The sequence below is a fragment of the Electrona antarctica genome, assembly GCF_951216825.1.
Source record: "Electrona antarctica genome assembly, chromosome: 22".
Classification (NCBI taxonomy): Eukaryota; Metazoa; Chordata; class Actinopteri; order Myctophiformes; family Myctophidae; genus Electrona; species Electrona antarctica.
The window spans coordinates 8767931-8779950 of NC_136805.1; the positions used below are offsets into that span (position 1 = coordinate 8767931).

Here is a 12020-nt window from a genome sequence, read left to right on the forward strand (position 1 = left end):
TAAGAATCATGAAACACACCTAGTTTGACACGATACATATGGTATGGTCACCTCCTAATCTATAAAAGAAATTGCTCAATGATGAGAGCCAGCCTGCAGGTGGATTCATGAATGAATGTACAGTAGGTAGACAATATCTTGGGCCAATAAAGAAAACTTTCCCACTTAAAAAATATGCCTGTTGGCTGCTGGACTAAACTCTCCTGAACCAATATGCAACCACAAGTTGGGACAAGAGGGACTTCCAAAACAAAAGGGGATTTACAGTCAGGAAAATAGATGCTCTTTAAACTCCCTTGGCTTTAAGCAAAGAATTCTCAGGCAACTGTCTTGACTCCAATAGATTTTTAGTGTAGCTTCGAGTTTCTTAAATATAATTTCCTATTGACTAGCATCTTTTCCATGAGGCTGGCATACATTTTTTTCCCCTCACAGAATTACAGGACACATGCGCCATTACAGGTTTAAGATCTACAATGTGGGGGGGGGGGGGGGGGGGGGGACGATAAAGGAAAACAAAAAACAACCTTATCAAAGGATAAATCAGCTTAGAATGCTTTTATTTGTAAATTCAGTACACTTCTTTCTGTGTAGTACAATACAAAAATAAAAATAATAAAAGAGCTTGTATATCTGCTATTTTTGAATAGCCAAAGTATTAAAGTGCTTACAATCTAAAGTGACAAAGATGCTGTTCTGGCTTTATTGGGTTAAAGGGGAATACCACACATTTTCAACATTGAACTGTCATGAATATACCATAGTTATGTGGAAATAAAGACCCCCCCCCCCCCCCTCCTTCCGTTTGCCTAGAACTGGAGGTCATATTATCAGTGACATCACAAAGTTGTACTCTGCCGTCTGCAGTCCAAAGGGTACCCCTTCGTGATGTCACTGATCACAAAACAAGAACTGTATGATTCTCGAAATCTTTCCAAAGTAGTAAAATAATTTGACATAAAAGACAAGTTTGTGTTCTACGCTGACCTTTCACAGGGAGATAGTGACGATTAATCTAAACAAATCAATGGGGGACAGTCACACAAAGAATTGTAATGCTTTTCCATCGAAAGCTGCAAACTTCTATTGACCATATTCACATGGCAGCCATTTTACACTTAGGGTGGGAAATGCACTCTTGTTATAGTGGGGTTTCCCACCCTTGAGTATGAAGTAAGAGTGTGAAATGTGGTCAATTATTGATTTTATTATAAAATAAAAATACATCGTGGAATTACTTTAGTAGGCCTACAAGAACATAAAGTGATCCTGCACATTTATAATTTAGTTACATTCGTCTACACACAAAACAAATAATTTATTTAAAACCCAAATTCAATGTGAATTGTGAAATAATAACAGCATATTAACACACTTAAACCCTATGTACTTTGTTGATCAGAGTCCCCCAGGGCTCAATAATTGGTCCTCTCCCTTTTCAAGAATCCAGAGGCTTCATGTCACTACTCATACAGGTAGAGAAGCAGTGAAATGCAAGTGTGGTAACAGCAGCAACATCATAACAATCAAGGTATAGAGGATGAGGATTTTCTATAGCAGCAAATGGGCAGGGGCTCAGTGTATTGGTTTAGTGCAAACGCATTGTTTGTTTTTCCATATTGTATTGTCTTTGCATATGGCTCCGACAGCTGAAGGGAAAAATAAAACTCCTCCCCTCCTCTATATGGACAATAGCCAATCTACAAGCTTGCAACACGTTGAGAGCTTGTAGATCATCTATTAGGCTATTTTGACCAAATGTTCGGCCCAGAATAAGGACGCTAGGGTTCATGTGGTCAAAGGCCGTCCACACCAAGAATGATAACTAGGAAGAGGACTGTAATTATAATGATGAGAGCATCCCAGCTTATAAATGGTGAAAGTAATAGTATGTCAATTTCGATGCATTGTTGACTGGCTGTCAGTGTTTCCATCGTTCCATCAAATCGCTCTGAAAGTGAACCCCAACCATATTGTTCGGTGTCGTCGTGATACAGTAGTTGTGGTGAAGACTCCGCCTTCCAGAGCTAAGACTTCTTGTCCAATCACCATGCAGGGTTCAGGAAGAGCTGGGTGTCTGTTGGTGGGAAAGGAAGCAGGGTCAAGGCCAGCTTTGAGAAGGCAAAACAAATAACGGAGGATTTTATAGAACCACATAGAAGTGGTAGTAGTTTACTAGTTTATGTCAATTTGCAACACAGAGTAATACAAATCACACCCGTTTGAAGTGAGGGGTGCACTGATCATCATATACCAGTGATTCCCAAAGTGGGGTCCGGGGACCTTGAGGGAGTTCCAGGGGGTCCACAAAGAGTGTACAAATGGAACCAAATGGACTCTAACGGGTGCATTTGGTTTCATTTGTACAGTCAGTTAAATTAACATTGATTTTACAATATCATATTGGTGTCCCAGAGATAGAAATGTCATTAAATGGGGGTCCGTAGACTAATACATGTAAAACTGGGGGTCCTTGGAATTAAACAGATTGAGAATCCCTGCTAGCAGTAAAAATCATCTCTTATGGGGTCCCTGGCATATCTTTTCAAATGGGATAATTAGTGGCAATTGTCAATTTGGGGGTCCTTGACATGAAAAGGTTTGGGAACCACTGTCATATACATCATACATCATCTAATTCTGGCCAATCACAATTTGCATTTGTTTACACAACTGTCTTCAATGTTTGCATTTACACCCCTTATGGTTCCATTTGCACACTCAGGATTTTGATATGTACTACTACGTCTTCTACCTGTGCATATACATCCGCCAGCCTGAGAGAGAAACACCTCAAAGACTTAAATATGCAATATTTGGTGGGAATCTCCGCCACAATTCTCCACGTGTCTCTCTCATCATTGTACCGCTCAATGTCACGGAGTCCGCTACAAGAAGAGAGAAAAATAGCCATCAGATAAATATCTCATGTGAGCTACCCTTTTCAACATTTAATGAGAATCTTACGTTCCAAAGGACTCCGACCCGCCTAGTACATGGATATATCCATCCACCACAGCCACAACAGGATTCCAGCGTTTACGTTTCATGGGGGCACACATGCGCCACTGGTTGGTCTGTGGGTTGTAGCACTCCACCTTGTCCGTATAAGTATTTGAAGACAGTTCAGTTGGACAGTCACCACCTATTTAGATGAACAGGAATGAACAGAATAGTAACTGTTGGTTGGCTCTACTGTGTGCCCAAACTACAGTGACGCTGAAGTGAGTATTATGGAAACAAGAGGCATTAAGAAGAGGTATGGTACCTATAACGTAGATATTTCCTTTGAGTGTACAGCGCGCAAAATGAGTACGAGGAAATTGCACAGGTGCACAGTCTGTCCATATAGATGTTTCAGGGTCGTACTTCTTCACCCGGGACAGAAGTTCACCGTCTGTCGGACTCTGTCGTCTGTCGTCTGTAGGCACTGTTACAGTGCCTACAATAGTGACAACAAGGGCCCAGGAGGACACATGACAAAACATGAGACATTGAGATAGATTATTTGTATGCATGTAAAACATGGTCGCTAAAAATGTCCCAAAACTTTGTTATTATTACATATTAAAGAACCGGCTGAAACTGAAGATACATAAACCTGTTCCATACCAACAAGGTAGATCAGTCCATCTAGTGCAATCACATCACGGGGAGAGATTCGATATTCTGATCTGTTGACAGACCTCATGGGCTGCCAGGTGTTCATGTCGGGGTCGTACCGTTCTACAAACACGGGGTAGTACCAGACCCTAGACGTGAGGTCAAGGACCCGAGAGCAGCCGCCCACTGCATACATATAGCCATCCAGCATCACCAGGCCTTGGTCCATGTTAGTTGTGCAAGAAACAAAAAACGGATCATTAGGACTGATGACCATGGACACATGCAGCCTAACCAAAGCAAACCCTATATTAAAAAAGGCATACTTTGACAGTCTTACCGAATCCACTGCGTGCCACATCCATGGAAGCCATCTGCAACCACTGGCCACGGGAAAGGTCACAGGGTTCCTACACATTTGTGAGGAGCGTTTGTGAGGACGACAGCCATCTCTTAGTAGTTAGATGTATGCTAACAGATGCATACATTCAAATCACTATCACTAGCGGATACACCGGTACAACTGACGTTGGCTTAGTTTCGTCAGCTTTTCAGGATTTCCAGCTAACATGATTTCTAGCTTGTCATTTGAAGGATATACATTTTTGATTTTTGCTAATCGGAAGATTATAAACAGGTGCAATGAGTCCAATTCAGATAATTCTGAATCAATGCATTTTTTTTTACCACTGATGATCAACTTCTTATTGCTTTTTCAGTAAGTCTATTTATTTTTGTTCTTTACTGTCACTTTAATTGTATTAGCATTTTCATAGTAATGAGTTTTATTATCAGCAAAATACATGATGTACATAAGAAATATTACAATTATAAACATCCACCTTTTACTTTTTAATTGGTTGGAATCAGCAAATAATACTATGTAGGAATAAAAGTGATGTGCAAGTAAAACCACAACACAAAATCAAATAACAAGTATCAGTTAGTATCATGGTCAGTATTATACTGACATGATACTGTATCATGTTAGTATTGTGGTCCGTATCATGCTCAGTGTATTATGGTCAGTATCATGTTAGTATTATGGTCAGTATCATGGCATAGCAAGGTCATGGCATGAGGCATTTGCATGCTACTAACATGATACTGGCCATGACGCTGACCGTGATATTGAACATGTTACTAACATGATACTGGCCATGATAGACCAGGCTACGAACATGATAGTGGCCATGATACTGACCAAGGTACTAACATAATAGTGACCATGATACTATCATGATACGAACATGATACTAATATGATACTGACCATGATACCAACATGATCAAAATCACTCAGCATTCATATGGTGCACTGTGTGTTAAATTGTTGTTTGATTTTGTGTTACTCTATTTGTATATCACTTTTATTCTTTATTGTAAGTCTTTTTTCTAATTTCAACACACAATTAAAAACATATTTAAAGGGGGGTGTTCAAAATTGTTATATTTCTCATATGCATGTATTTTCAGGATTATGAAGAAAAAAATAAATACAATAAAAGTGACAGTAAAGAAATAAATCATAAGAGTTATTGAATAATGACATTGATAGTGATATTTCAATTACAAGATGATCCTTAATGGTTGAAATAATATCAGAAATGAATTATAGATGCCAGAATTAGTTGGCTTAGACCCGTTTCTACTCCTAATAATGGCCAGTTTCTGGCCACGGTTTTCAAAAATTACTCTAAATAGTTTGGAAACAAATATTTTTCCATACAACATTTTACATACTTTTCCAGACCTGGAAATTCATGAAATCAAATTCCATACTTGCGTAGGATCCCTGAGGTCATAGCGCCACATCTCTGTACTGGTTGAACCATAGGAGGAATTTCGTCCAGCCATGTACAATGAAGAGCCTGCAGTATGTGACAGCATAATTAAAAGTTATGCCTTGATCGTTAAAGAAATGAAGATCTTCATTTCTCATGATACACTTCCATTCAAGACAGTCCTACTATAAATGCACAAATTCTGTGTGCATGTAGTCTCGCGTAGCCAGACAACAATTCCACAATCTCCGAATGCCATATAGTCTGGAACTACACCTCCCGAAATCCGAGTAAGGAAGCTGGCATTTCCGTTCACGAAAATACATTTTAACACAATGTAATTCCCAGGAAGTCTCCAGACTTCTTTATAATCAATGTGGTGCCCAAGACATCTGGGTAAGTCTTTGGGAATCTTTAGTGAAAGAAAATATATATATTTTTAAATCGTCCAAAAACGCTGGACACTACATCTCTATTCTCAATAAATCAATGGGCAAAAAATATCTTTACATTTTATTTTTCTATTTCTGCTGAGCAGCAAGCTATATATGCTGAGAAGATTTCTATTTATATTAGGATAAATTTGCGCGACTGTATAGACGAAACGGAAGAGGGGAGGAGGCTTACTTCCGCTTTATATTTTACTCATGATAGAGTTTCTGTTGCTCCAGACTGTATGATGGAAGCATTTGAAAATTGTGAGAGGCAACAGTCTGGCAAAGCGAGACTAGTGTTCATGTGTCTGCGCTCCAGTAGTTCACGTATCTTGATAACCGGCAGATTGCCCAGAAAACCCAGTTGCCCAGAACTGCCGATATATGACCGACCTTCTAATAATATTAATGGCTTCATAATTGAACCATCGCAATAATACCCTTACCAAGAATTTAAATGTCCTTTCTAGCACTGCACAGCATTGCTAAAGCTGAGGGGCAAAACATTGTAGGATCGATAACAGGTCTACTCTACGTTTATTCTGATTTTGCTACTCACCTGACACCAAACCAACCAAACTATGACCGCTTACAGGGAGGGGCATATCTGCCAGAAGAGACTTCCATCGATTGATTCGGGGATCAAAGATCTCAGCGTAGCAACGTTTATTCCTTTCATGCACTACCAGCATTACGTTACGTACTGTACAGAGAGATAGAAGAACACAACTGAAAGTATGTAAAAAAGCTCAAGATATAAATAAAGATTGAATTGTAAAATCAAGTAATGTAAAGATTATGAAATAACAATTATGAAGCCCAAATAGCAAACTAAACTCTTGGCAATCCCAAACTGCCACAAGAATAGAAGACATACTTGTATTGCCATAGTCCAGCAGCCGACAGGCTTCTTTTGTTTTAAGTGTGAAATTTGATAGTCTTTTTTATTGGCCTAAAATATTGTCTATTTACATACATTCATGAATCCACTTGCTGACCGGCTGTAACTATTGGGCAATTGTTTTTATAGGGGTTTCTTGTGACCCTACCATTAACATCCTATGGCAGGCAAAAATGTCAAACTTTCCTTTTGCTTTAAGTAGCATGTGACATGTCAAACTAGGGGTTTTTCATGATTCTGAATCCATTCCAAGCATTAGTTTTGCAGAAAAAACACTCCTTGGGCTAAAAGCAGCCATAGCCACTTGCCCAAATGTGCCCAAAATGTGCTGACCTCATCACATTTGTCATGACGTCTATGACCGTTTTTAGCCCAAGGAGTGTATTTTGTGCAAAACTAATGCTTGGAATGAATTCAGAATCATGGAAACCCCCTAGTTTGACATGTCACATGCTACTTAAAGCAAAAGGAAAGTTTGACATTTTTGCCTGCCATAGGATGTTAATGAATAAAAACAGCCCAATAGTGACAGCCGGTCAGCAAGTGGATTCATAAATGTATGTATATAGACAATATTTTAGGCCAAAAGAAAGTCTATATACCAAATGTCCCACCCCATAACCCCGGCTGCCGGACTACCAGGTATGTTTACACATTTGAGGAAGGACTGTATTTTGTGGACCATCAGTTGCAACATGTGTACTGCATGTACAGGTTTGTGTGAGGCAGGGTACCTCTGCACTCCCGTGGTCGAGCTCTGCGGCTGTACTGCATTAGATTGGGGTCCTTGGTTTCAGCGATCAGCCTCTGACAGCCCTGGGACTCTTTCACCACATCCAGAGACTCAATCACATCGTGGCGGTAGGAGGGGCTGATAAGAGGCAGACGGATCTGCTCTAGAACCTTCAAAAACAAATACAACAATAAACAAATAATACATTTCCACATCTGTTGCAAGTCAAGGTAAGAAACTGAACATTAACATACTGGCAGATCTGCCAACCATGGGAACATGTTTTGATGCCACACTAGTCATAAGTTACTCAACATATAAATCCACTTTTATTCAGAGTAACAATTTACAAATATTTGTATTGATAGTATTATAAATCACAATCAAGCACAATGCATACATTAAATGAGATCACAAAGCCATCCGTCTGACACTGCAATGCAGCAAGCTATAATGAAACAATTTAATTGAATGATGACCTTTTCAAAGGTATGCCTGTGGGTAGGACACTTATTTAACCACAACAAAGCCGCCTCAACCACCATCTCCTCCTTGGGCACATCAAGATTCTCACTGGAAAGAATCTGTGTCACTTTCTCCACAGACAGAGAGAGGAACTCTTCCTAGGAGGAGCATAGAGAATACAGTAGATTAGCTGATAGATTACGACTGTTTCCATACATCTTGAAGTAGGTCTTCAGGTAAAGCCCGAGAACCAAAAATACCCGGGAAATTGACAACCCACCTAAATGAGACCCCTATTCATGAACAAACACTCGAAATAACAACCAATGCTTACAATCAGAAGATAGAGCTTTAAACTTGTAACAACAAACATTGGGTGGGCCTGTCTCATACTTATGAGTCAGTCACAGATTTCTAGGTGAAAAAGCCACAACAGACAAACAACTTGGTAAATGTATGCATCTTTCAATGTCTGACCTGCCGGAAGACGGCACTGAAGTGCGTCAGAATGTACTCCATGCTACGCTTTGCCAACGTCTTACAGGAGTGGGCCTCAGCGAGGCAGTGGATCCCGACACAGTTGGTTTCGTCCATGCAATGCACCATGTAATGACAGCAGGCCTCTTGAACAGCCATGACATTAAGCAAGTTTGCTGCTGTTAGCAGGGTCTAGAACAAATAAACAAAATATATACTAACATTATTTGAATGCAGTAGTTTAACCTTTTCTGGGGCTTTATGTTTTATTATAGAAAACATACCATGACATTTTTTTGTTTCCATAAATTTCTATAAAATATTAACGTTATATTATCATCTCTTGTGTTTACTTGCCAGTGTTTTGGCAATTATTTGGGGGCCCACTTGCAGTATCCTCATGGCCCACCAGTTGACCCAGAGGTTGAGAAACACTTTTAAAGCACAAATGCAGGTAAAAAAATGGAGGCAATGAATAAGGTTCATGAATACATCACCTGCACATTTGCTACAGAGATGACCACCTTTGAAGAATAGGCATAGCCCACCAACATCTCAAGCCCCTGAGCTTCTACTCCATGGATGGCTACCCTCATCTGTCGGCTCTCCATCCACTCAACGGTGAACATTGCCTGTGTGGGTTGAAAAGGTGAACTGGTTTGTTTTGAAATGTAAGCTTTACTTATTTACATTTACAGTTAACAGATTGTATTTGTATATAGCATGATATTTGTTTCACAAATGAAAGACAATTTAGAATCGAGTCATTCCCTTAAAGGAGAATGCTAAACGTAATTAAACCAATGTCGTTATATCCCAGAATGAGTGGTAGAGGTGAACATTTTCATAACTCCAGTCCACCGCAGCTCAGCGTGACTAGTGAGTGGTGGGAGTTTACGGTAAATCGAACAAAATGAAAATTTCGATCGATAAAAATAAGCAATTTACTGCAAATGGTAAAAAAAGGCAAAGTAGTTTAGGGATAAGGGGTTTAGCATGGACGAAAATAGAGCCCCTAGTCCAGAATTCTCCTTTAACACCAGGTCAATAAATGTTGCTATGGAAAGTTGAGGATCATCTGTATTCACCTCAAAGTAACAGCTAAAGGAGACTAGTACATTACGATGACAGGGGAACTCTTTCCCTCCACAGCACAGAATCACATCACAGAAAGTGTTGTTTAGACGAAGCCTATTTAGGCCCTCTAACATCTTGTTGTTGTATCTCATGTCCATGAACACAAAGTCTCCATTGGCATCAACTGAACTCCTTCGAGCCATGTCTCTCTTCGGTAGACCAGCCTATTACAACAGCAGGAGGAGACAGAAGAAATGGTCAGCATTTGTTTGCATGTTACGTTTAATGAATACATGGGTTGGGGCCAAGTTGAGGACCAAACAAATTAATTTGTTCTACGCCAATCAGACTATTCAAACAAATTGAAACCCCTCTGTTGAAAAACTCCTAGTTTGACACATGCTACTTAAAGTATGACATTTTGAAAATGTTGCCTTATATAGGTTGTTAATGGTACCCCAACTTTCAGCAGCTGTCACAAAGTTGCCCAAGGGAGTTTGGTTGGAACAAATTGAGAGGTGACAGTAGACACCTTTATGAACACATTTGTGAAGAAAGCTAGTGGTATTAGCAATAAGCATCACAGAATCAAATGTTGTATGGTCATGATTCACCAGGAACCTGTATGGCTTGATTCTAGGCTTAAAATAATTGATATACCGGTAATTATTTTTGGAAATCTCTATGGGGAATATAGCAAGCACGGAGCTCAGCAACATGCTGAACATCAACTACATTAAAAGACTAGTATAGTCTGATGTGATGTGTGTCACCACAGTCTTCATTTTACATGCTTCCCGGCAAGAAGGCACCTATTACAGTATGTATGTGACGAACGTCTTTAACGTTGGAAACAGTGGACACTTCTGACGAATCTCTCAACGAGAGTCTAAACGACTAGGTCCCCTTTAAGAGGGCTCGTGTTTACGTTTCTGCCTCAAAATCACTCTTACCTTGTACAAATGCAAAATCTAAAAATAATCAAGATTACCCCACATGTCCGGCGGGTGTTCGGAAAACAATTACTTCCGTAGCGACCGTAGTTTTCAATAAAAAATATATTGTAATCCACTCCGTCCATACTAAAGTCCATACTCTGTCTCGGAATCTGGCGGCCATCTTGGTTTTCTCTCCATTGTAAATGCGCAACAGAACCCTGGCCACTAGGGGCGCGGCCAATGTTCTGTTGCGCATTTACAATGGAGGAGTATGGACGGAGTGGATTAAAATATTTATTTTATTGAAAACTACGGTCGCTACGGAAGTAATTGTTTTCCGAACACCCGCCGGACATGTGGGGCAATCTTGATTATTTTTAGATTTTGCATTTGTACAAGGTAAGAGTGATTTTGAGGCAGAAACGTAAACACGAGCCCTCTTAAAGGGGACCTAGTCGTTTAGACTCTCGTTGAGAGATTCGTCAGAATCGAAAAAAACCTACGAGAGTCTAAATGTTTGGGCTAAGTGGACACAGCCACGGTGCGTCTAGTCAAAAAACCAAGTGTACACAAACAGACATGCTGCTGCATACAACGCCAACAAAGCCAAAGAAGACATAATTGATTTATTTATAACGCACTTTACATTCGCGAGAACCTCAAACATAACATGTTATTATTCTCCTTCAGGCGCTCAAACTTAAAAAGTAACAAACCTGCCGCTTCAAGTCTTCAAACTAAATCGAGGAAGTGCAAACACCTGTTGTTCTGTCCTTCTTCTGCTTGTGCTTTACGGCTGATGCCTTCCGGCACATTGCTGCCTCCCACTGGTCAAAGGATAAATCAGCTTAGAATGCTTTTATTTGTAAATTCAGTACTTCTTTCTGTGTAGTATAATTCAAGGTCAAGGAGCTTCTTCCATGCCCTGATGATGTAGTTGTTCTGACTTTGAGAGGAACTAGCCTTGTGTGTGTGTGTGTGTGTGTGTGTGTGTGTGTGTGTGGAAAAAAAACACTGAGCTTGTATATCTGCTATTTTTGAATAGCCAAAGTATTAAAGTGCTTACAATCTAAAGTGACAAAGATGCTGTTCTGGCTTTATTGGGTTAAAGGGGAATACCACACATTTTCAACATTGAACTATGTCATGACTATACCATAGTTATGTGGAAATAAAGACCCCCCCCCCCTCCTTCCGTTTTGCCTAGAACTGGAGGTCATATTATCAGTGACATCACGAAGTTGTACTCTGCCGTCTGCAGTCCAAAGGGTACACCTTTGTGAAGTCACTGATCACAAATTATTTTCACCATTAAGCACTGTATAATTTTCTAATCTTTCCAAAGTAGTCAAATAATTTGATGTAAAAGACAGGTTTGTGTACTACGCTGACCTTTCACAGGGAGATTAATAACAAATAAATGAGGATAGTCACACAAAGAATTGTAATGCTTTTCCATTGAAGGCTGCAAACTTCTATTGACCCATTATTCACATGGCAGCCATTTTACACTTAGGGTGGGAAATGCACTCTTGTTATAGTGGGGTTTCCCACCCTTGAGTATAAGTAAGAGTGTGAAATGTGGTCAATTATTGATTTTCAAATAAAA

The 12020-nt window shown here is 39.7% G+C and overlaps 1 protein-coding gene across 1 annotated transcript; it reads right to left on the reverse strand.

Annotated features, from left to right (window-relative positions):
* Positions 1-1187: 1187 nt before the first annotated feature.
* LOC306915525 (kelch-like protein 24) lies at positions 1188-11261 on the reverse strand. The gene is made up of 14 exons (XM_079492900.1): positions 11128-11261; positions 9485-9697; positions 8894-9028; positions 8397-8588; positions 7934-8077; positions 7456-7624; positions 6380-6523; positions 5385-5473; positions 3944-4013; positions 3613-3822; positions 3269-3442; positions 2968-3145; positions 2756-2888; positions 1188-2077 (listed from the first exon to the last, which is right to left on the reverse strand). Exons 2-14 carry the CDS (start codon positions 9674-9676, stop codon positions 2060-2062), a joined length of 1848 nt encoding a protein of 615 aa, XP_079349026.1. The 5' UTR covers positions 9677-9697; positions 11128-11261; the 3' UTR covers positions 1188-2059.
* Positions 11262-12020: the final 759 nt, after the last annotated feature.